Source organism: Thamnophis sirtalis, unplaced genomic scaffold (assembly GCF_051295495.1).
Source record: "Thamnophis sirtalis isolate CommonGarterSnake01/CBP01778 unplaced genomic scaffold, rThaSir2_p1.2 scaffold_3, whole genome shotgun sequence".
NCBI lineage: Eukaryota > Metazoa > Chordata > Lepidosauria > Squamata > Natricidae > Thamnophis > Thamnophis sirtalis.
The window spans coordinates 164,426,215-164,449,718 of NW_028261383.1; the positions used below are offsets into that span (position 1 = coordinate 164,426,215).

At 40.2% G+C, this 23,504-nt stretch overlaps 2 protein-coding genes and 1 long non-coding RNA gene across 3 annotated transcripts in view; 2 read left to right on the top strand and 1 right to left on the bottom strand.

The window, feature by feature from the left end:
• Positions 1 to 9,977, top strand: part of SLC27A1 (solute carrier family 27 member 1) — a 37,211-nt gene extending 27,234 nt beyond the window's left edge. The window contains exons 8-13 of the mRNA XM_087710688.1: positions 164 to 373; positions 1,954 to 2,080; positions 3,688 to 3,825; positions 4,500 to 4,664; positions 5,809 to 5,955; positions 8,059 to 9,977. Of these exons, the coding sequence (XP_087566814.1) occupies positions 164 to 373; positions 1,954 to 2,080; positions 3,688 to 3,825; positions 4,500 to 4,664; positions 5,809 to 5,955; positions 8,059 to 8,216 (945 nt within the window). The 3' untranslated portion in view covers positions 8,217 to 9,977. The remainder of the gene's footprint in view (positions 1 to 163; positions 374 to 1,953; positions 2,081 to 3,687; positions 3,826 to 4,499; positions 4,665 to 5,808; positions 5,956 to 8,058) is intronic.
• LOC148048301 (uncharacterized) lies at positions 3,386 to 12,479 on the bottom strand. Its single transcript, XR_015696069.1, has 2 exons — positions 12,057 to 12,479; positions 3,386 to 4,729 (listed from the first exon to the last, which is right to left on the bottom strand). It is a non-coding gene; the product is annotated as an uncharacterized LOC148048301 (long non-coding RNA).
• Positions 12,413 to 18,817, top strand: PGLS (6-phosphogluconolactonase). The gene is made up of 5 exons (XM_014070192.2): positions 12,413 to 12,802; positions 14,831 to 14,938; positions 16,235 to 16,336; positions 17,333 to 17,473; positions 18,254 to 18,817. Exons 1-5 carry the CDS (start codon positions 12,500 to 12,502, stop codon positions 18,389 to 18,391), a joined length of 792 nt encoding a protein of 263 aa, XP_013925667.1. The 5' UTR covers positions 12,413 to 12,499; the 3' UTR covers positions 18,392 to 18,817.
• Positions 18,818 to 23,504: the final 4,687 nt, after the last annotated feature.

Below are 23,504 nucleotides of genomic sequence, written 5' to 3' on the forward strand. Positions count from 1 at the left end.
GCATTTTGCAAACTCAATTACTTTTTTCATTTTAAGCCAGGAAAACACCTTAAGCGAATTGGATCAAGATGCAGTGCACCTTGAATATGTTGCATTATTATCCAATTTCCTTGGGGCTTTGCCAGGTTACTCTTTAAAATCATGTCTTTCTTGCTTTTCAAAGATCATTCAATATATTGGGGAGATTTGCAGATACCTGCTGAACCAACCAGTGCGGGAGGCAGAAATGCAGCACCAGGTGTGGCTAGCTATTGGAAATGGCTTGAGGCCCACCATTTGGGAAGACTTCACACAGCGGTTCCGAATCAAACAGATTGGGGAGTTCTATGGCGCTACTGAGTGTAACTGTAGCATTGCTAATCTGGATGGAAAGGTAAATTGAGACGTTATCTTTTTATACTTTGGATACTTTTTAAAAAAACCAAGCTCTTCATGCAAGTTTGGGGCAAATGTTTGCAAAATCTGTAGCATGTGAGCTTTCAGCTTTAATTTTTGCATCCTGGGAATGTACCATTTTTTGCATAGCTACCTATCTGCAATGAAAGAGTGTGCCCTTTAAGACCTCTTGGCTGGATGTCAGCTCTACAGTTCTGTGACTGCATGAAGGAAGACAGCTGGGCTTTTAAAGTCACTGAAGAAGTGATTGGATTAGTAGGCAAATCCCTTCACAGAGAAGGTCACTATTACTGTAGATATGACAACAATTTGTTGACTCTCAGCAAGTTCAGTTACTACCCTGTACTGCTTGTTGCCAGTTCAGGGCTAATAGCATTCTCTCTCTTTGATGCTGTTGGCTTTTATCAGTATTTGTTTAATTTACAGATTGCAAAAACTGGGATTGCAGTAACATGTTACAATGTATTCTATCCCTTAATGTTCCTGATTAGAAGTAAAGGAACTATGGAGACCTTTTTTTCCCCTTATGCCGGATCTCAAGTCTTTCCTCTGCTGTGCTCGGTAGCACTAGAAACTTTAGTCTGCACATTTTATTGATATACAGAAAATGAAAAGCAAAGTGTTCTTTTTTTGTTTTTCCTAAAATCTCTATATAATACAGGGAGGAGAAAACTTGGCTGTTTTATTCTGGGTTCAAATTTACATCCCATTCCTGAATTTTAAATACAAATTGCCAAGAGCCTAAGCAGGCTAACTTGGGGCCCCAATGGGAACATCCCATTCGGGAGGTGGCTAGTAGATTAGATGGAGATTCCACATGTATGCAGTGGTCCTTTTTATCTACTTTGCTGTTAAGTTTAATGTTTTAATTTTAATGCTCCCTGTTTTAGTATTTTTAACCTTCTAGTTGTTCGTATTATTTCAGATACTGTAAGCCACCCAGAGATGCTCAAGAGGGAGATAGGAAGCATTTAAATGTAATAAATTTAATTTATATGCACCCATCACACTATCGAGCAAGTCTAGATGGCTTACAAACATCATAAAAACAAAGATACAAAACATTAAAACATTAAATATTAAAATGAACAGAGATTAAATGTTAAAAACACAATATTACTAATTGGAGCTAGAATCTTTTTGCTACACCATTAACCACCTCCAATATAGAATATTCCCCAATCAGGGCTCCAGGCCAATTGGCAGAGCCAGGTTTTGAGGTTCTTACAGACACCCAAGAGAGTAGGAACAGGTCTCATTCCAAGGGGCATGACGCTCCAGAAGGCAGGAACCATGGCAGAAAATATCCTCCTGGATTCTGCCAGCCAGCAGGCCTTGATTGATGGGGTCTGCAGAATGCCCCTTCTGCCAGCTCAAGTGGGGCAGGCCAGTCCCAATGTTCTTGTTTTTGCTTGCTCCCCTCAAGTGACATTTCACCATTCTGTAGAGCTTGGAAATTTACAGAGTATTTTCCTAGCAAATAATAACCTCCTTAGAGAAATGAATGCAGCATTTGGAGGCCTCCTTTGCTGTTAATATTTTTTACTCTTTTGACAGGTGGGAGCCTGTGGCTTCCATAGCCGGATTTTGCCAAATGTATATCCTATCCGCTTGGTGAAAGTTAATGAGGATACCATGGAGCTAATACGTGGCACAAATGGCCTTTGTATCTCCTGTCAACCAGGTAAATAAGTCTGACAATGCTTTGCTTTACGCCTTAATTGTAACTTGGAGAATAGAGGTTCCTACACAACTTCAGTTGTCCAGGAGTATAGCTGACCTGGATATTGTTAATTATTAATCATTGTGCCCAAATTTATCAAGGGCAAGGAGAATTTACAGGACTAGAGAGGCTCCTTTTTGACCTGCTTCTTAGGCAAATATAAGTAGTTCTTGCTTAACAATAGTAATTGGCACTGGAATTTCTTTCATTAAGTAATATTGTTGTAAAGTCTGATGGCACATTACCACACCACTTATGATGGCAGTGCTTGCGTGTCTGGCTACTATCATTAAGCAAGTCCCATACAGTTCTTAAGCATGCCATCACATGATCACTGTTTGCAACCTCCTGTTGGCTTCCCCTTTGACTTTGCTTGGCAGAGGCCAGCAGTGAAGGTTGCGAATGGCTATCAATGTATGTGACCACAGACACTGCAATATTGTTGTTGCAAGCCAGACACCGAACTCCCAGATCATGATCACATAACAGTTGTAATTTTGGTCGCTGAATGAGTGGTTGTTAAGGACTATCTGTGGATGCCGTTTTAAAGAGAGGAGATGATAGAGCATTGTTCAAGAGTTCAAGCCTTGCCCATTCACCATGAACAACATTTAATCATGTTTTAAAACTACCTACACACCCTGAATAGTTGGAAGGTGGCATATAAGTAGGTAAATAAATGCGTAAACGAAGACAAGCAAATGACAAACGGAACCTTTGTGAAACAACAAAGTTAATCACTGATATTTGAAAGACAAGAACAAAAAAGAACATATTTAAGACTGGCCTTAAGAAAACAGGTTGAGCAGATAGAAAATACTGTATGATATAGAAAAGTGATAAAAGCAATTAAATTAAGAAAAATACTAAAAAAAGGTTACCATAAATTTAGCAGATTAGTTAATTACAGATTATGTAATCTGTACCTTGGTTTACAGGTTACAGATAGATACTCATGAATTTTGTTTGGGCTGCATTTGAAGCAGACAATCTTGATCTGAATTTCTATAACCAATTGAGGTTCAGAATATAACTTTCTTTTTAATTCTTATTTTGGGGAGGGGGAGGGCAGCTCAAAAGGCAACCGTTACAAGAGAATGTATTTTTTAAGAAAAGACACGTTTAGAAATATATGTATGTATGTATGTATGTATGTATGTATGTATGTATGTATGTATGTATAGGTTTGAAAATACAAATACACAAACCTTTTAAAAATTTCTGTTTTATAATGGAATCAAATAACACTTTATATTGAATATGCACTTTTAAAAAATTCAGCATTTATTTCAGTCCTGCAATTTTCAGCTAGAGTATTGCTGCAGAAGACTTAAAAGATGTTAGGATAGTAAGAGACAAAATTTAAATCAAATGAATATTCAATAAGAATCAGATCAGTTATAGAACTGCTAGATGAAAAGTAGTAAATTGTAATATTTGTGTCTCAATTTTTGTTGCGATGTTGTGCCAAAGGTAATAGTACACATTAAAATCCATCCAGATATCCACAACTGCTATAACACAGAATATATTGCTTATTTTTTTTCTGGAATTCTTCCTTTACTTAGGAGAACCTGGACTTCTTGTGGGCAGGATAAACCAAGAAGACCCCTTGCGGAGATTTGATGGCTATGTCAATCAGAATGCAACTAACAAGAAAATAGCTTATAATGTCTTCAAGAAAGGAGATCAAGCTTATCTTACAGGTATTCTTCATGCCGTTGTCTTGGTCCCTTTGTGTTCTAGAAGGATAATTTTGTAATTTTGAATTATTCATATATTATAGTCAAAATTACAAAATTATATAGTATCTAAGTTCCTCAGAAACTAAAGACATATTCAGATATTCAGAATTCTTCCTTAAGCATGTGGTAGTATTTAGCAACAAATAATATCTGAACTTGAGTAAAATCTCTTAATATTATGATGAATTCAGTCCTCATTTTTTGAGGGGGGGAGGCGCAATGGCTCAGTGGTTAAAGATGTTGAGCTTTTCAACTGGAAAGCTGACAGCCCAGGTTCAAGACCCAAGTGCCACATAATGGGATGAGCTCCCGTTCTTGCCCCAGCTCCTGCCTGCCTATCAGTTCGAAAGTATGCAAATTAATAGATGAATAGGTATCACTTTGGTGGGAAGGTAACAGTGTTCCTTGTGCCTTTGGCGTGTAGCCATGCTGGCCACATGACCATGGAAAATGTCTTGGACAATGCTGGCTCCCTCAAAAAGATAAAAAAGATCAGCACCGTGCCCTAGACTTGGACACAACTGGACAGAGAAACCTTTATCTTTGCCCTCATTTGTTAAACTCCCAGCTGGAAGATAATAGTTTGGTGGAAGCACAGTCTTCTTCATACATACTGAAATCCTATTCTCCTGCAGGAGATGTCCTAGTGATGGATGATCTTGGCTATATGTACTTCAAAGACCGCAGTGGGGATACATTCCGTTGGCGCGGAGAGAACGTTTCCACCACCGAAGTGGAAGGAATCCTCAGCCATATTCTCAGCAAGACAGACGTGGCAGTTTATGGAGTAGAGGTACCAGGTAATTTAGAATTTAAAAGCTCAGGAGTCAGCAAGCAGGTCTGCCAAGTTCAGAATCAGTTGATACTGTTGGGTTTGGAGATATAATAAAAAGAAAGAAGAGAAAGGCAGCTTGAAACATAGACCTATAGTAACACCTGAAAATCATTCATTTATATTGACGTTAGGGCTGAAAAAAAATACCTTGAGCAGTAGCCATTGAGTGATAGAGGGAGAAGGCGCAAACTGTTATGATGACAGATATATTAGAGGAACTCCGGTTATTTGGTTTTCATTCTGAGATTTGAGCAGAAGCAGCTGTCTGAACAGATGTAAAACAGGCAAAAATGACCATTAGTAGAATGAGAAGTTGAACCTCTTCTTCTGTTTAATAGCAAGGGTTTTTACTTTGCTGTGTCACTGGCATCTACTGCTCTTTCAGAGGCCTTTTTTGTGTTAGCTCACTTGTTTGAACAAATAGTTACTACTTTTGGTCTTAGAGCAAACAGCAACATAGGGGATTTCTTTGTTTTGTTTTGCAAAGCTGCTTCAACCTTCTACATGGAGAATGTATGGCAGGGAACAGCTTAGGCGAGTTATTGGATGTAGTTGGCTGAGGTATAATATTTATCCCACTTTCTAGCCACTAAATCTCACTCATATAAATTAAATATTAGCACACTGTGCTAATGGTGAACAGGTACCATGCACAAATGGAAGACCCAGGATCTTCTGTGGTGATTTACCAACTAAGAACTTAAGTAAGAGAATACAAAAGGGGAAGCCAGGTAGAAAAAAAGGGGAGAGAGGGGGAGAGAAACAAGTTGTGATAAATATTTGCATCCTGTTGAAGTCATTTGACATACGTTTGCTGCAATAGCTGGCTGGTGTTAGCCAAATAAGTCTTCCTGTTGCAGTCACAGGTTGACTGACAAATGGAAGAGAGTTATTTAGAAAAGGAGAAAAGCAAGGTTCCCCCCAGTGCTTATTCTCTGCAGCTAGGCTCGTTTGCTATGGAGTTGGAGTACACAGCTGGATTGGATCTGCAGCTGCCAATGGCTCCTTTGTGAAAATGTACATATTGGAAATGGGCAGTCTTTATCATTTTGCTTTATGCTGGTCTGTGATCGTAATAAAATTGTGCTTATTTCCTTTTTCAATTTTAGGAGTAGAAGGCAAGGCTGGAATGGCAGCTATTGCTGACCCAGAAGCAAAACTGAATCCCAATGTTCTGTTTTTGGAGATACAGAAAGCACTACCTCCATATGCACGGCCTATCTTCCTCCGATTTCTCCCAGAGGTTGACACCACAGGTAACACAAACTTTAAAATGGTGTCTAAGTTTAAACTAAAGGACCAAGATGAGATATATAATAGACACTAAAAAGATAATACAGGGTATTTATTTGTTTTTATTAAATGTATTTGTTGTCCATGTTGCCACAAGATGATTCTGGACGGTTTCCAGTATTAAAAGTGATAAAATCATAACAATAAGAATACAAAATTATAATTAAAAGATGGGAGGGGAGGAGCAAGATGGGAGGGGGATCTATTATTAGTCTATTATTACCCACTAGCTATCTTTTAGCATGTGTTTTATGTCCAACCTTTCTGTTTTACTTCTAAACATTACTAATTGTTTTGTTGTGTATGGGTCTTTGAAATAAACCTTGAAGGAAGTCAGAAACATGTTCAGAACTAGATAATTTCCTACTTTACTAGATAGTCTGGTGATAGCAGAGATGGAGTATTTTCCTTGATTGGACAAAGCACTAGACTCCACAAAGAGGTTGTCTTTAAATTATCTTCCATATTCTTTTAAACTGAAGATGGTATTCTAGACATGTGAATGGAGAAAAAGGATGGTCAGCCTAATAACATTAAGATAGAAGGTCCAGATTATCTGATCTGCCGTGAATATGAAGCATGCGCTGATATTCAAGAGCAGGTTTAGCTATTCTGTCTGTATATGAATGTCCTTTCCTGTATCCCCCGCTTTTCTTAGTAAACAGAGACATTTAGTTTAATTGTTTTTTTTGGGAAAGGAATTACAAGGGAGTGTCCACATGAAAGATCATGCAATTACATAGTCACCTCTTGTGAATTGGCATTAGTTTTGTTGTTCTGGACTTTGGACAAGAAGTTTGAAAGCACTTTCTATTTCCGAAGAGCTGGGATGAAGGGAGGAGGGCAAAAGACTCCCCAGCTAGACAAATAAGGGTATGCGAGGAAGTTCACTGTCTGATGGCAGCTTATCATAATTCTTTTATTGGGAATTGCTTGGAAGAGGAGGTCCACCAATGAGATTTAAGTTATATTCCAGTTTCTAACAAATATTTTATGCAGTCTAAACAAACATTCCCTTTCTTTCTTCACTAAAGTAACTGATCTAAAGTAACTCTATAAAGAGACATTATTTTATTTTTTTATATAAGCATTAAAAACACGAAACATTTGTGAGATGGATTTCTCCAACCAAATACACACCAGCTTCTTTGTCAGATTGGTCATCTGCCTGTTCCATAGTCCAAAACAGTGCTTTTCAGTTGTGCTATGGTGGCAAAATGACTAAAACACTGCATTTTGCCTTAGAGTTGTTCATTTTCTTTTCACAACCCTATTTTTTTAATTCTTCTTCTTAGCAGAAGAAAAATCTTTCTCAGGAGGTAATCATTCTTATCTCACAGAAATAATCTTCCTCTGGATAAATCTTCCTCTGAATTTTGTTCAGTTTTGAGTTGTTTTTAAATGTAAAGTAATATGTTTTGATAAGGAGCCCTTGTGGCGCAGAGGTTAGAATGCAGTATTGCAGGGTAATTTTGCCCAGAGCCTGGCATTCGATCCTGATGGGGCTCAAGGTTGATTCAGCCTTCCATCTTCCAAGTTCTATAAAATGAGGACCCAGATTGTTGGGGACGATATGCTGACCTTGTAAACAACTTAGAGAGTGCTGTAAAGCATTATGGACAGTACACAAGTCTAAGTGCTATTGCTATAACATATTGTCCTCTTTTTCAAATAAAACATCTTCAGTCTGATCATTGTCCTTGTTTTGGAATGGGACAACTCGTCACAACCAACTCTCCACGGCCAACTTGCTGCGGGACAACGCTTCACGGCCACCTCGCTACAGGACAATTCAACAAATTCAAAAGTTAAATTAATTTCAATAGAACTGTGGCCAATCACAATAAAAAAAAGAAAGTCAATTCAGAAATACAAGAGTTACAATAATTTCAACACAAGTGTGGTCACCAATAATAAAAGGTAACTGAAGCAATGAAACAATTAACATAGCATTGAATTGTCCCAGGATGAGTCGACTGTGGCGAGTTGTCCTAGGCCCCCTTGCCTTGCCTTTTGCATGCAATTGCCAACAGTCTGTTTCTATCTTCTTTCTTTTCCCCCAATAGGCACTTTCAAGATCCAGAAGACCCGTTTACAAAGAGAAGGCTACAATCCACACCAGACGTCTGATCGCTTATACTTTTTGGATGTGAAACTTGGCAAGTTCCTACCAATAGATGAGTGCATTTTTGAGAGGATCCAAACCGGGAAAATTTCTCTTTGATTTAATTGGTGAGATGACTCCTAAAGGGCCTGATGTCGAAAGGTCTTGTTTTGGTAGAGAAATAGACTTGAATAAATAAGCAAAGCAAGGTTTTAATATGCAACAGGGAAAAACCCCACTATAGTGTGAGAGCAAGATGGTTTTCCTCCCTTTTTTTTAAAAAAAAGCACATTAACCATTTCCAGAGCAAAGGGAATAGCTCTTTTTGTATTGATCATTTTTTTAGAAAGGCCTTCTCTTCCTTATAACCATTGTGATAGGGAATTCCATATGGAAATGGTTTCTGATCTGCATTATTACATGTTGAATGTTTGCAGTATACCAGGGATGACTAAACTGTTGTAGCAAAACTGATCAAATTATTTTCTTCTGTGTTATTTGGCTATATTTCACTGTGTTAAAGCTGAGAAAATTGTTTAGGATAAAGCCTTCAGTTGCTTTAGACTTCCCAGGTTCCAAACATACAGATTTAGAGTTCCTCCGATTGTTTCTTTGTAGCTTTATTTGTAGCTTTAAGGGACTGACTGTCAAAATGCAATAGTTTATGTGTGTTAGAAACTTGAATAGAAAAACCAGAAACAGGACTAATAAGATGAAGTAACAGTATTATTTTTAAAAATGCGTACAGTATATTGAAAATAAGTTGGTTCGGAAACTCTGCTTGAAAGGCTCTTTTAATGCTCTTTTAGCAGAAAGGTATTCCACTTACCTACAGCAAATCAATTGGTTGTTATATACTACACCCACATGGGAAAATAATTGATGTATGTTCTGTTAATCTACTTTAAATCATCTTATTTAAAACAAATGTTAGTTTGGAGGAATGGGATATTTCAAGAAATTATTTGACTGCTCCAGAATCTTGAAAAAACAGTTCCATTGATCCCTGAAACAAGTGGATATCTGATGCTTTTCAGTCTTTGGTCTTGCTAATTTCTTGTGATCAACATAGGAAGCCTGTCAGCTCATCAAAGACCATTTGCAACATATTTCTCACACTGATCTTCCAGCAATATCTGATTTGGACATTCCTAACTTTGCGCTTCTTTTCATTAGTGCCATTTGGGTAGATGGCATTAAGAATTTGCATAAAGACGATACACATGGATTGCTTGAATTTTGATTGACTACCTGCCTGTTCAAAGAAGCTGTAATTCTTGGGATACAGCAATATGGAAATATTCTGTTACCAATGTACATACTACTGGCCTGCAATATGATTGTGAAGGGAATGTTTCAGGTACCCTGAATCACTTAAGATCAAATTAATTTTCCTTAAGGATATTTTTCTCTTTGGCAAAAATGGAATTTCATGTAAGTGTATTTTACAAACACATGTACAGAACAATGTTATTTTGTATTTCTGAGTACACCAAGTATTGTACTAGCCAGGCAATTGATAAATAACAGTTCAGAAGCCATGGGAGCTATCTGTTTCCCTTTTTTAATTATAAGTCCCAGAATGTGCCTTTTCCAACTTCTCTTCAGAACGAGTTAAAACAAGTTAACAATTCTGTTATGAACATAAGATGTATTAGTTCTCTCATAAATAAATATACCTACAGCTAACTGTATTTGATCTGGAGAAAAAAGTTTGTTTTAAAAAAGCAAACAAAAACTAATTTTGCTCCTGGTTTTAAGAATCATGCATTGTCTAACTTAATTTTTTTGAAGCAATGTTACATTTTGTTATTGGAGTCACTGTTGCCAAAATATAACATTGATTTGAGAAAAACCTTACAAGAATAAAGAACCTTAAAACATATCTGAGTTGCGTGCATACCTACTCTGTTAATGAAAATGTTGTTGTTTCGTTTTTCAGTGTCTGCTGTTTGTTCTCTTAGTTTTATTAACCTGGTCAAGTAAAAAGTTCACCGCTCAGTATAGTCTCCCTAATTTGCATAAAAATATAACTTTACTAAAGGATTTACCTCAAGCTATACAGTAGATCATTAATACAGGGATGGGCAATAATTCTATATTCTTGCCAGCCCAATCCATGTTGCAATTCCAAGGGCAAGATGTCCATCTCCAAGTTAATCTTTTGTTCCAAGAAATATAACTTGCACACTGGATTGACACAAAGCAAACATCACAGCTTTGACGTCAGACTTCACATCTATTTCAGAAGTTTTTGGTTGGCAGCTAAATAGCCCCCGGTTCTTGGGAGTAAACTTTCTTGGAATCAACAAGCCTTGCTTCCAAATAAAAATAGACATGACTGTAACGTAAGCTGTATCTTTGCAAAACTTGTCACTCTTCCGTCAAACTGGATTTTCTATAGACTTTTTGTCCAGTAAGGATTCATGTCTATTCTAGACTTCCCTCAAGAAACTGATTTTATTGAAATGATGTTGCATTTTTCCCAGCTGCTCAATCCCATTTATCTGTGTTAATATGGTTCTTACATTGCTTTAATGGAGCACAATTAATTTACCACATTTATAGACATAAGCCCTTCCTCCCCATTCTTATCTTAAGAGCAAAAGCATATCCATAAACGTAGTTGCGGAAGCTGTTTGAAATTGGTAACAAGATGACTCTGTTGGGTGAAGAAACTGAATAAGCTTGTTTAGTACATCAAGGAAGACAGCATTTCAGTAGACACAATCACACTTGAAAATTTTCTAGTCAAAAGTGGTTCTGAGAGCCATAAGAACAGAGAATTACTAGTTGTCCACTCCAGGGTATATGTTTATAGGATTCTGTGCAACTTGAAACTTGTAAAACCTTTGAACTATACTTTTAAAAGTCTTCTTTCCCAATCCTTCTCAACATAGTGTTTCTCCAAAATGTACCTGCCTTGCTTAGGGACAATTTATTTTATTTTCTCTTTTTATTCCCAAGGCATTTGCAGATATGGTTCCTATTCAATCCAAGTAATATAGCAATATCTAATCGCTGAAATTTGTTAACTGGAGGCAAACTATAACTAAACAAAATGCCATAGGTCATCTGTATTTCACTTCAGTATGCTTTTGCAGTATGCTGACTTTACTTGCTTAGGAAGTGTATGCTTTCTTCTACTTAACATGTCAACTTTGCATCAGAGTCACCCTGAATTTTCTGTGCTGCCTGATGTGGCTGTTGTTATGGAACTGCTGTTTCAAACACAGGCTATATACACTGCCCATTTACCCATGATTAAGTAAACCATAGTTTACTCAATCCAGTTTCTGGATTTCACCAATATCCTGAATCATAAACTGATGACAGAAGCTAAGATTTAACAACACAATAGGCTTAAATATAAATATCAGAAGATATAGAAAGTTCTCATAGAGCTTTCAAAATCATAGCCTGGTGTTTCTTGTCATGATAAATTATTCCTAGTGACAAAAGGGCTTTAATAACTAATTCAGTCAGTCTCTGAGTTAAAAGTTATCGATCACAAGGCAACCCCAAAAGAAATATGATCAGCTGGTTCCTTCACAGCACAACCCTGCTAAAGTTTTGGTTTTGAATAACTGGTGCCCAAAGTGGCAATACCTGGAAAATGCTGGGGTTTCCATTAGACAGATTTAATCAAAGAAAATTATCAAATTGAAATAAAACCCTCCGAGCAATTCCAGGACATTCACTCTGGTGCAGTGGTTAAGGTTTTGGTCAGTAAAGGTTTGGTCACCTAGGTTTAGGCTCACTTTGGGGCCACCTATTAATCCTATTAAGCTGAGAGAGAGTGGGGGGACGGGGGGGGGGAGAGAGATAGGAGAGAGAGAGATACGGTAGGTAGGTAGGGAGAGAGTGTGGGTAGGTAGGTAGATAGGTAGGTCGGTAGATAGAGGGATTGAGAAAGAGAGAGAGTGTCTTGTTATAAATCTTAAGAAATCCCCCTCTTACCGTCTTTGCCTCTCATCCTTGATTTCCCGCCCCATCTTAGACCTCTAATGAAGAAAACTCAAAGGCACTCCAACATGGCCCCAAATTTAGTCCACTATTTCATTTCGCAATGCAGCCATAAGAAAATCTTTTGGTGCGGAGTAAGTTCTATCTTCGTATTCTCTGCAGTATGTCAGAATTCCGCCTGCCAATAAATATAGGGGGGGGGAGTGCTGGCTTCACTGGCTTCCGGTGGCTCCTTGCATATGTTTCCGCCGCTTTTCTCTTTTTTTTTGCCCGCCCTTTAACTCCTCCCTTCTACGAAGAGCGTTTCCGCCCGCGTGCCATCGACGACCGCGGCCGCTTCCGCCCGGGCTTGCTCGCCTTCTCACCATGGGTCCCTCTCGGCTTCGCTGCCGGGTTTTTTCGTTCCTCCTTCCAGCCGCCGCCTCACCTCCCTCGCCATGCCCGGCTCTTCGGTGCCACGGCGCGGTCCGGCCGCTGCAGGGTCTCCGTCGCCCCAAATCTCGGTCTTCCCTTCGCCGCAGGAGCTGGGCTCGGCGCTGGCCCAGCTGGTAGCGCAGCGGGAAGCTCAATCGGGGCCGGGTGGGCGCTTCTCCCTGGGCCTGTCAGGGGGAAGCCTAGTGCGGATCTTGGCTCAGGAGTTGCCCGCGGCCGCTGCCTGCCCTGCCCGGTGGCTCCTGGCTTTCGTGGACGAGCGGCGGGTCCCGCTGAACGACCCCGAGAGCAACTTCGGTGCCTACAAGGTGTCTGTCGAGGAGGGGCCCCAAGGCGGGCTGGGGTGTAGGCGTGGGGGGTGTTGGGGCTGATCCCCCAGGGTGAGGGTGGGGACGGCTGGGAGGCGTGTTTCCTTGGCCGCGGCTCTTCTTCCCGGCAGGAAGGTTGGGCGTGAACTCCCTCGGGTGATGATGGGTCGGTAAACCTGAGACTGCAGGGATGGGCTGCTTTGCTGCTTTCATCTCTCTTCCTTTTTTCCCCATTCCACCTGCAGCCCCCGAGGATGGCGATTTAAAACCAAGGAGATACCTGTCCCTGCTGCTGCTTCTGCTGCTTCTTCACCCATAAATAATAACTTTTTTTTTTTTGGTGCTGCAAACGCCTTGCGGAGCAGGACGGAAATCTCCTTTGTTCAACATCGTATCTGAGATGCCCCCCCCCTCCCCTTCCCTCCCCAGCAACCATCTTTAAATAGACTTGCTGCTTTTCACTGTAAAAAGCTGGAACAGATTTAATGCCACATGAGTTTGTGTCCATAGGCGAACTCAAATCACGCAGGGAGCTGTAGGTAATTGGCTTCTATTGGAAAAAGAGTGTCTGTAGCTGGTTGCTTAATTTTTTTTTTTAGGGTGGGTTCACTTCTGTTTGTCTTCCCTCTGCCCCCCCAACTTTTCCTTTTTGAAGTATCTGCTTATAGGTATGCAATTTGCAGAGCAGGAATATGTTTAAACTATAGTAGCTTAGCATACGGATGCTGACGTCAGGCTCTAGTCTAAATAGCCTAGATACTTTTGTCACATTCAATTGTGGGGATTCAATTGACTGTCAAACATATCGATCAATGGGCAGATGGTGTGCTAGATTATCTTCTGTCTACTTTTGTGGAAAAGTAGGAAATCATTTCTGTTCTTTAGTAATCCAACAGTTGGATTAAATAATATGCTGAAGGAGACACTCCCAGATTCCGGAAGATTTGCCTCTTTCTTCCATAAATCCAATACTCCCAGGTGTAAATGATGATTCCTGGAGCTCTGTTTAGGAGTACAGGTAGTCCTTGACTTACGGCCACAATTGAGTCCAAAATCTCTTTTGTTCAGCGAGACATTTGTTAAGTGAATAGTGCCCCATTTTACAATCTTTCTTGCCACAGTTATTAAAGTGAATCACTGTGGTTGTTAAGTGAGTAACACGGATGTTAAGTGAATCTGGTTTCCCCATTGACTTTGCTTTTCAGAAGGTCGCAAAAGGAGATCACATGATCCAAGACGTTGCAACCGTCATAAATATGAGTCAGTTGCCAAGCATCTGAATTTTGATCATGTGACCAGGGGGATGCGATAACAGTCAAGTCAGTTTTTTTAGTGCCTTTGTAGCAGTCACTAAACGGACTGTTATAAGTCAAGGACTACCTGTAGATGACCATGGCAAAATTACCCGTTGTTGGTTTTTTTCTTGTTAGGAATCTTATATCTTTAATTGGTGCCTGGAAGATCACACTGGCAGAAGGGAAATGGAGCATGCTAGCATGGAGATACAGTAATGGGGGAAGGTTCATTTGTGGGGGTGTTTATTTTCTTATTTTTTATTACATGAGTTAGAATGATGGCACCTACATGGAGGAGGAAATAGCAGGAAAGTAACCCAGGTTTCACAAAGATTACAATTATAGTGAAAATAGGAAGTGAAAATAGGATGTGAAATAGAAAGAAGTGCGTGTCAGATGATGATTGCATAGATCTGATCCAGCTTTTATTCTGCCAGAGGAAACAAACTCTGTGAGATTGCATAGAATGCTCTCAGCAACGGGTGGAGATTTTTCTCCTATCTATTTCATCCCATTCCAACCACTGCCACATTCTTTTCCTGTTTTTAAAAGAGTCCTCCTTTCCACTAGGGTGGGTTTGGGGGGGGGGCTGTATAAAGAGAATGCGGTAGATGCCTTCTATTCCCCCCACTCCATTTGTGCTAGTGGAATTGAGACAGCAGCCCCTTCCTTTCTATGAGAGTCCCACAGTTACTTTTGTCATTCTGCAATAGTGATTTGCATTTTGTTTCAGACATACCTCCTTTCTAAAATTGCTATACCTGATGACCAAATAGTTGTTATCAATCCTTCGCTACCAGTAGAAGAGGCAGCGGCAGATTATGCTGAAAAGCTGAAAAAGGTATTGGTTGGGACTTGGTGTATTTTTATTTGCCAGAGACGGACAGATTTTCTTGCAGGGCACTAGTAACTTAAAGGCAAAGCACAGTGGTTGGAAATGAGATTAAATCCTGATTATTTTTTTCAAGAATTCCCTGTTTTCAGTAGCTCCTCTTGGTTTGAACTGCTGCTTTGCCATTCAGCACTGATAAAAGTTCCCCGATGTTTGACAAAAAGTTGACAAGCCACTAACTTTGAATACACATTCATGACACAGTTTGAGCCCAGACTTGAAAAAGGCCTGCTCATTGTCAATTTTTGGCTGATGTCCTTTCAAAGGCCTTGGATCAGCTGAACATTTAGCGACAAGTTAATCAATGTAGATTAAAATGAAAGTATGTTGAACAAAGTCATTACAACCATTCAACTATACTGTGTTTAGCGCTTTAGCTCTGAGTTCCAGAAACTGTAATCCTACAGCATCTTCCCTACGATGCTCTGGTAGAATAAAGTAAGCCGTGTCTCTTTTAATCAGACTACTTGGGACTAGTTAGCAAGTGCAAATAGGGATAATTCCTCCAAATGCTTGAAATCTCAGATCACGTTCAGGACAATTACAATGCGAAGAGAGATTGTGGCAAAACATGGTGTCCTAAAGGATTAAAAATCATAATAACTAGATCATGGAAACTCTTTTAACACAATAATGCTGAATGATTCATATTTTAGTTGTCAGACCTGGAAGCCATCTTTTACATTGGGCCTTCAGGCCTCCCATATTTTCTACTGTGGGACAATGGGAGGGGGGATTATATGGAGTATGGGAGATATATAGTCTAAATAACATTCCTTTCTCAGTCAAGGACACCTTGCCCTGCAGCTGCGATGGTGTGACAGGGAGGCATGTCAGGTTTCGGATTGTGTCTGATTGGATCATGTGATGGACATGGGGGTGCTGGGCAGGGACTTGAACTTTCACTTGGGTGGGGAAAACCTGGAAACTTTCAGATTCGGGTTTTCCCAGATGTGCCAATATGACATCTCTAATAAAGTAGAACTTTGAGGAAACTCTAGCCTTGGAATCTTCTTTCTTTGGGGGTGTTACTTGGAACTTTGACATTAGTACTTTTTAAATACAAAGACATTTTTTATTTTTCTAGATTGTGTTTGAAAGGAAAGATAGTTATCTCCATGTTTATATTCATACTATATTTTTCTTTGAAAACTAATAAGAACATACCAAGTAGCAGCACCAACGTCAAATAGGTAGATAAGTGAATGTGATACTTAAACCCTCAAGTGCGTTTCTGTTCCACAGGCCTTCCAGGGTGAAGATATGCCTGTATTTGACCTTTTGATCTTAGGAGTAGGACCAGATGGACACACCTGCTCTCTTTTTCCAGATCATCCCCTACTACAGGTGAGCCAAAGAGAAGAACTGCGGTTGAATTTTATTTTTTCCCCCCTGTTGCTGCTTGGGTTGAAAATCCTGTTATGGAGTCAAAAGCTGTTGCAGATTGAAGGAGCAAAAATCCTGCTGGCTATTCTGAGGAAGCTCACAGTAATCAGATTAAAGCCTGTTATAATTTACTTGTGACAGATTATCCTTTTAAAAAGACTTGTTATAACAGTCTACTGAAATAGATTTTCCTTGGGCAGCAGGAGGAAATAATTAATTGGACAAATAAACATCAAGCACAAGAGCTATCCTTAGTTTTTAGTCTTGCTTTTTAAAGATGTCTAGAGCCAGAGCTAATCTCTGGTGGCTACTGTGAGTCCACAGTGCTTTACAGTCCTCTTTACAGAGTCAGCATATTGCGCCCCCCCCCCCAATCAACAACAACCTGGGACCTTGGAAGGATGGAAGGCTGAATTAATTTTGTCAAGATAATTTGACATATTATCTGAGTCAAGATAATTTGTTCTGCGTAACACCTTGAGAATTAAATGCTGTGCTTTGTATGTGTCCAAATATGTGAGTGGACAAGTTCCTAGTCAGTTCGCTTTTGGTACATTGGGCGTAGCTGTCATTACCTAATGCTGTCCTCATGTATTGGCCTGGGAATTCTGGGAGTTGTAGTATCAATGTCTCAGGAGGGGCACCAAATGGATAGCAATAGCAATAGCAATAGCAGTTAGACATATACCGCTTCATAGGGCTTTCAGCCCTCTCTAAGCGGTTTACAGAGTCAGCATATTGCCCCCAACAACAATCCGGGTCCTCATTTTACCCACCTTGGAAGGATGGAAGGCTGAGTCAACCCTGAGCCAGTGAGATTTGAACAGCCGAACTGCAGAACTGCAGTCAGCTGAAGTAGCCTGCAGTGCTGCATTTAACCACTGCACCACCTCAAATAAAGATGGCGTAAACCTAGCTCTAGCTCATGCTGTTTCCATATTTCCTTTCTTGGGTCAGGAGCGGGAGAAGATTGTGGCTGCCATTAGCGATTCCCCAAAGCCCCCCTCAGAGCGGATCACACTGACTTTACCTGTGCTGAATGCAGCGAGGAGTGTGGTGTTCGTTGCCACAGGGGACAACAAGGCTGCAGTGATAAAGGTACTTTCCTTTGTCTTTTTCCTCTCCCCCTCCCCTCCCCCAGCTTTTGAGTGTTGCAGGCAATATGGTAGTGATGTCATCATAGGAGGTGGGGCAAAATATTCAGCCTTTTGGAAGTGTTTATTTTATAAGGGAGTAAAATTTATAACACCCCCCCCCCCCGAAATCATAGTCCGTCTTTCCTCTATTTTCTCAGGCATCCCCTCTCCTTAAACAACAACAATGGCATGCCATCAAATTCCCACATTACGTCCCCATATGTTGATAGTACAAAGCGTCACTGTAGGGAAGATGTAAATATAGCTTGTGGCCATCGATTGCCACTCCTGTTTTTCAATTTTGTTCAGAAAAGTTTCTTGCAAAGGTTTTGTTGTTCGTTCCTCCTTGGCTTGCTGAGCTGGAGAGTAATTAGTTATGCTGACCTAATACACTGAGGAATCAAACTGGTTTGCTTCGCATTGAACTGTGGCTTTGCCCAGTGCACACATTCGCTTTTCCATGATGGCTGCGCATCTGTTCCTTTCTTTTGTGGAATTTTCTAAGAAAGAGCAAGGTTCTTCCCTTGGCAATAGTTCACCTGTGACTGTTCCCTTTGAGCAAAGAAAGGGGGCAGGGGAACCGTTATGTATGTATGTAATTCCTTACACATTGCCTGATCCCAAAGGGACCCTGGGCAGCTCACAACTTAAAATATGTCCCCTCTATTAGCATTTTGAACACCATATGCAAAGTGTAGACTTTGAAAGTATGGGTGCCTGATCTTTTTCTTTCTTGCCACAGCGTATTTTGGAAGGCAACGAGGAAAACCCACTGCCGGCTGCCCTCGTCCAGCCACATACTGGGAAGCTTTACTGGTTCCTGGATGAGCCAGCTGCAAAGGAGTTGACCATTCCCTTTGAGAAGCATTCCATCTTGTAGGAGCTTCCTGTCTTGCAGCCTTCCGGGTTGGGAGAGGTCCACCAAGTACGGGGTGTGGGTAGAGCCCCACCCTCTAACATTCCAGGTCACGGTCTCCACGTCTGGTCGTAGCGCTCAGGAGCAGCACTAAACTAACACTGTCTTTTCTTTTCTTTTTCTTTTTTTCCTTTACTTCCACCCTCCCCTGATATTTTTTTTTGATTTTTTTTTTTACATTTTAAGAAGTGTAAGTTTGTGGAGCACGGTGTAACAAATATGATTATTGCTTAACTAGGGCAAAGTGTGACATGGGAAATGCTTGGGTCCAGCTACTAGGTATCAAAGAGAGTTGGTTACAGTCTTTATCATGTGAATGGTCTAATGTGGTGTAAAATGGATGCACAATTAAAGGTGTAAATTAAAGTCACTCAGTGCTGGCACAATGTGTTCCTCTTCTCTCTGTGATTTTTCTTTAATTATTAAGTAACGGGAGTGGATGATACCTATTCTGTTTTTGGGATGTATCTGCCATGGCCAGATATTTTTATGTTGAATCTGTAGATCAGGGGTAGTCAACCTTTTTATACCTACCGCCCACTTTTGTATTTCTGGTAGTATTAAAATTTTCTAACCGCCCACCGGTTCCACAGTAATGGTGATTTATAAAGTAGGTAAGTAACTTTACTTTATAAAATTTATAAAGCAGAGTTACAGCAAACCCCTACCGCCCACCATGAAAGCTGGAACACCCACTAGTGGGCGGTAGGGACCAGGTTGACTACCAGTGCTGTAGATATTTAAGGTTCCACCACAAAACCGCGTTTGACTAAAGCGCACTCGACGAAACCGCGTAGTTGACGTCATCACAGGGCAACAACAGTGCGGAGACAGAAGCATGCTGTAAACGCTAAACCTAAAATTAACCCCTAAACCTAAACCTAACGCCCCTAAACCTAATCCTAAACCTAACCCTAAACTTAACCCTTAACCTAACCCTAAACCTAACCCTAAACCTAATCCTAACCCTTAACCTAACCCTAAACCTAACCCTAACCCTTAACCTAACCCTAAACCTAACCCTAACCCTTAACCTAACCCTAAAGCTAACCCTAAACCTAACCCTTACCTTAACTTGAATCAGCTTGCTTTCAAAGCGCTATTTAAAGTGCCCTTCTTTCTCCGCGCTCGCTGTTGTCGCCCTGTTGATGATGTCAGCGACGCGGTTTAATCGGGCGCGCTTTAGTCGAGCGTGGTTTTGTCGTGCCACGGATATTTAATACTCAGCATATTAGCATATTGCCTCACCTATGCACTCCTTAGGGATTAGACCACAGCTTCCATTGCTGAATCTGAATCATGATTAGGAATCATGACAATTGTACTTTAACCTATCTGGAGGTTGCTTCTACATTCCAGAAATCCTGTCAGATGCTTCTCTGGGTTCCTTGTGCACTTTCAGTTATATTCCATTCCAAATTTTGACTTTAAAAAAAGCTGAGATATGGAAGAAACTGTCCTGTGTCATACTATCTTGCGTCTCATAACTTCGGCATACCTGCAACCTTGCTTGTCCTTTCCACTGAATACTATCAGTCCACCTAATTCTTCCATAAACTTCCTATGTCTTTTTTATATCTGTTGTGCTTCAGCCAAGTTCTGTTTAAAGCAAAGATAAAAATTACCTCAAACTAAGTTCAGGTCCTGATTACTTTATGGATATATCCATTTAGCTAGCTATCCTAATTGGACTTCAAAAATCTGGATAATATTTAACAACAGAAAACAAGTTTTTCTACCTCTTTTTTGCTATCATCTGATGTTTAAAGCCCATCTATGCTGGCCCAATATTTAAGAGGTGGTCCCTATCACAGAAAAATCCCAGAAATAGCAATAGCAATAGCAGTTAGACTTATATACCGCTTCATAGGGCTTTCAGCCCTCTCTAAGCGGTTTACAGAGTCAGCATATTGCCCCCAACAACAATCCGGGTCCTCATTTTACCCACCTCGGAAGGATGGAAGGCTGAGTCAACCCTGAGCCAGTGAGATTTGAACAGCCGAACTGCAGAACTGCAGTCAGCTGAAGTAGCCTGCAGTGCTGCATTTAACCACTGCGCCACCTCGGCTCAGAAAATGTTGAAAGCCAGTTTTGTCCAGCAGTTAAGGCACAAAGCTAGAAACCAGGGGACTGTGAGTTCTAGTCCTGGTTTAGGCACGAAAGCTGCCTAGGTGACTTTGGCTCATGAGTGAATTAGGGCATCTGTCGGAATCTTGACAGCTAGTCATATTTTCAGCCCAACCCACCTCACAGGGTTGTTTGGTGGGGGGGAATTAGAGGAGAAAGGAGTATTTGGTATGTTCATCACCTTGAGTTTATAAACATAATACAGGCAGGATAATTTTGTTTAAAAATCATGGGCAGGCAATGGATAAAAGGGAGTGAAGAAAGACCACTAAGACTCACGCCAGCAGCATGAAATTTCTTAGCTCAAATACCACAATTCCCTGACTCAAGCAGGAAATTTCAGATCCAGCATCTCTGGAAGGTAATTGCATAGCGGTCTACTAAAAGCTGCCCTAGATTTGGTTCATTGTAAGTCCAAGTTGTAGTGCTTCCTGAAATGTTCTTGAGAAGCATGGAAATGGCTGGCTTTAGAGAGCATGGAAATCAGTGTTTTTCATTAGCTGCTTAGCGGCTTTCAAGGACTCTTAACAAAAGGAATTAATTAGGCTAGACTAGGAAGAATGAATTAAAATGGTGGGCAGCTTCTGGGAATATTGTTTTAATTGGTCTGTGAGGCTGAATATATATTTCATTAGCAGTTGAGTAATGGAAAATTTATTAATAAGTACCATCCAGTTCAGTGCCTCTTTATACACGCAAGGCTTTTAGACAAAAACCACAGTACAACTATTTGTGGCTGGTGAAATCTTTTTGAAAACTTGCATATGCTAGAAACCTTGGAGGGCCACAGAAATACATGGTCAATCTTTCCCAGACTTGTAGGTGAGAACCTAAAATTCAAATACCATATTTTTCAGAGTATAAGATGCACCAAGATTTTGAAGAGGTAAATTTTTAAAAAAAGGTTTTTGCACTCTGCAGACCTCCCAAACCCTCCCAAGCCTTTGTGAAAAACGGGGCATTCAGAGACTTTGAGAGGCCTGCAAAGTGCTCCTGGGGGGCAGGTGGGGGCAAAAAAGAGCAAAAAATAGCCCATTTTTTGGCAAAAAAAAATGGCATGCATAGCCTTTAGGAGGCTTGTAGAGTGCTCCTGTGGGCTGGGGGGGAGGGATGAGCAAAAACCGGCCCATTTTCTGCTTGTTTTTGCCCTCACCAGTCCCCATGAGCAATTTGCAGGCCTCCTAAAGGCTATGCACATCCATTTTTGTGAAGGGGAGGGGTTTTGGGAGGCCAAAAATGCTGTATTAAGTGTATAAGACGCACACAAGATTTTCACCCTTTTTTGGGTGTGTGTGTGTGTTTTATATTCTAAAAAATACTGTAGTTGCTTGTTTATAAGACACAGTAATGGGGAATACCATAGGGCAGGTATACCTCAGCTGAGCATTAAAAATAGAATTCTGTGGCAATTTAATTGTATTATAACTGGAAACCTAGGTTCAAGACCACAATCAACTGCAAAACTATAGTAGTCCTATCCCTCAGTCAAATCTGCCTCAAATGTTGTGAGGAGAAAGGACGATGAGGGCATCAGCTGTATAAGAGTGGAATATGAAAGTGATGGAATTTTTCACAGGGGTGAAAATTTGAGGCCCTGCAAATGTTACTGGATAAATTCCCAGCTATTGAATCTCTTACCAGTGGTTATGCTAGAAAAGACTCAGCAGAACTAGTTTCCTATCTTTAATATAAAGAGTAATATATAGGTAGTCCTTGACTTATGACCACAGTTGAGCCCAAAGTTTTTGTTGCTAAGCAAATTAGTTGTCAAGTGAGTTTTGCCCCATTTTACGACCTTTCTTCCTACGGTTGTTAAGTGAATCGTTGCAGTTGTTAAGTTAGTAAGACAGTTGTTAAGTGTATCTGCTTTCCCCATTGACTTTGCTTGTCAGAAGGTCGCAAAAGAGGATCACAGAACCCCGGGATACTGCAGCCGTCATAAATGTGAACCAGTTGCCAAGCATCTGAATTTTGGTCCCAGGATAATGAGGAATGCTGCAACTATCTTAAGTGTGGGGAATGGTCATACGTCACTTTTTCAGTGCCTCTGTAACTTTGAACAGTCACTAAATGAATGAATAGTTGTAAGTTAAGGACTACCTGTAATTCTGGCAAGAGCTAATTCCCCCCCCCCCCACACACACACAAAAGGAAAAGTTGCTGCAGAAAACAAAAAATTTATGCACAATCAAATCCTAACTTCCATTATTTCAAATGTCTTTTGGAAATGAAGAGATGGTCAAAGGTATGTTTTGACAGTCTAACTAACTGACCAATTTGTCCAAGAGGTTTTTGGATGAAGAATGAGATTCAGATGCTTTTAGTAAATTAAATAAGCAAACAACTTTTATCTGGGTGTGCAATTTGAGATGCTAGAATCATGAGGAGACTATTAACATGCAGAGACGAAACACCTTCCTTTGTAAGCAAGTAATTCTGCTAAGAATTTTTATTAGTTTTTCTCTGTGCTTATTGTGTCTCTTCTAGTTTTTCCTCTGTAAAAGAGGAGGTTTTATCATGAAAATAATAGGAAATGTTGCATGTTAAGGGAAAAGGTACAGAAAAAAAGTTGCACTAGGCACAAATAAAGGAGTACCCAATTTATATTCTGTGTTCTTCAGGTTTGGTTGAAGCTTTTGCTTGCTACTCTGAGGCAGGAAGCCTATATTTTCCTGGGAGAAACTACATCAAATCTTGTTCAGTCTTTCCAAATTGTTAATCCTAGCTTGCCTTAGATTTTTGTTGCTGTTTACTCAAATTGGCTGGTGCTTTCAGTTCAGTTTTCAAGAGACATTTCCCACTCTGGTCCTTAAAAGCTCATTAAATTCCTAAACAAGCTTACTAAACAAAAGTTTGGCTGTTGAAGAAGAATGGGGATTTCTTTACAATTGGTCTTTTTTCTTTGGTTTATACACTTTTTCTATGGTTGAGAATAGTTTACAAGTTTCAG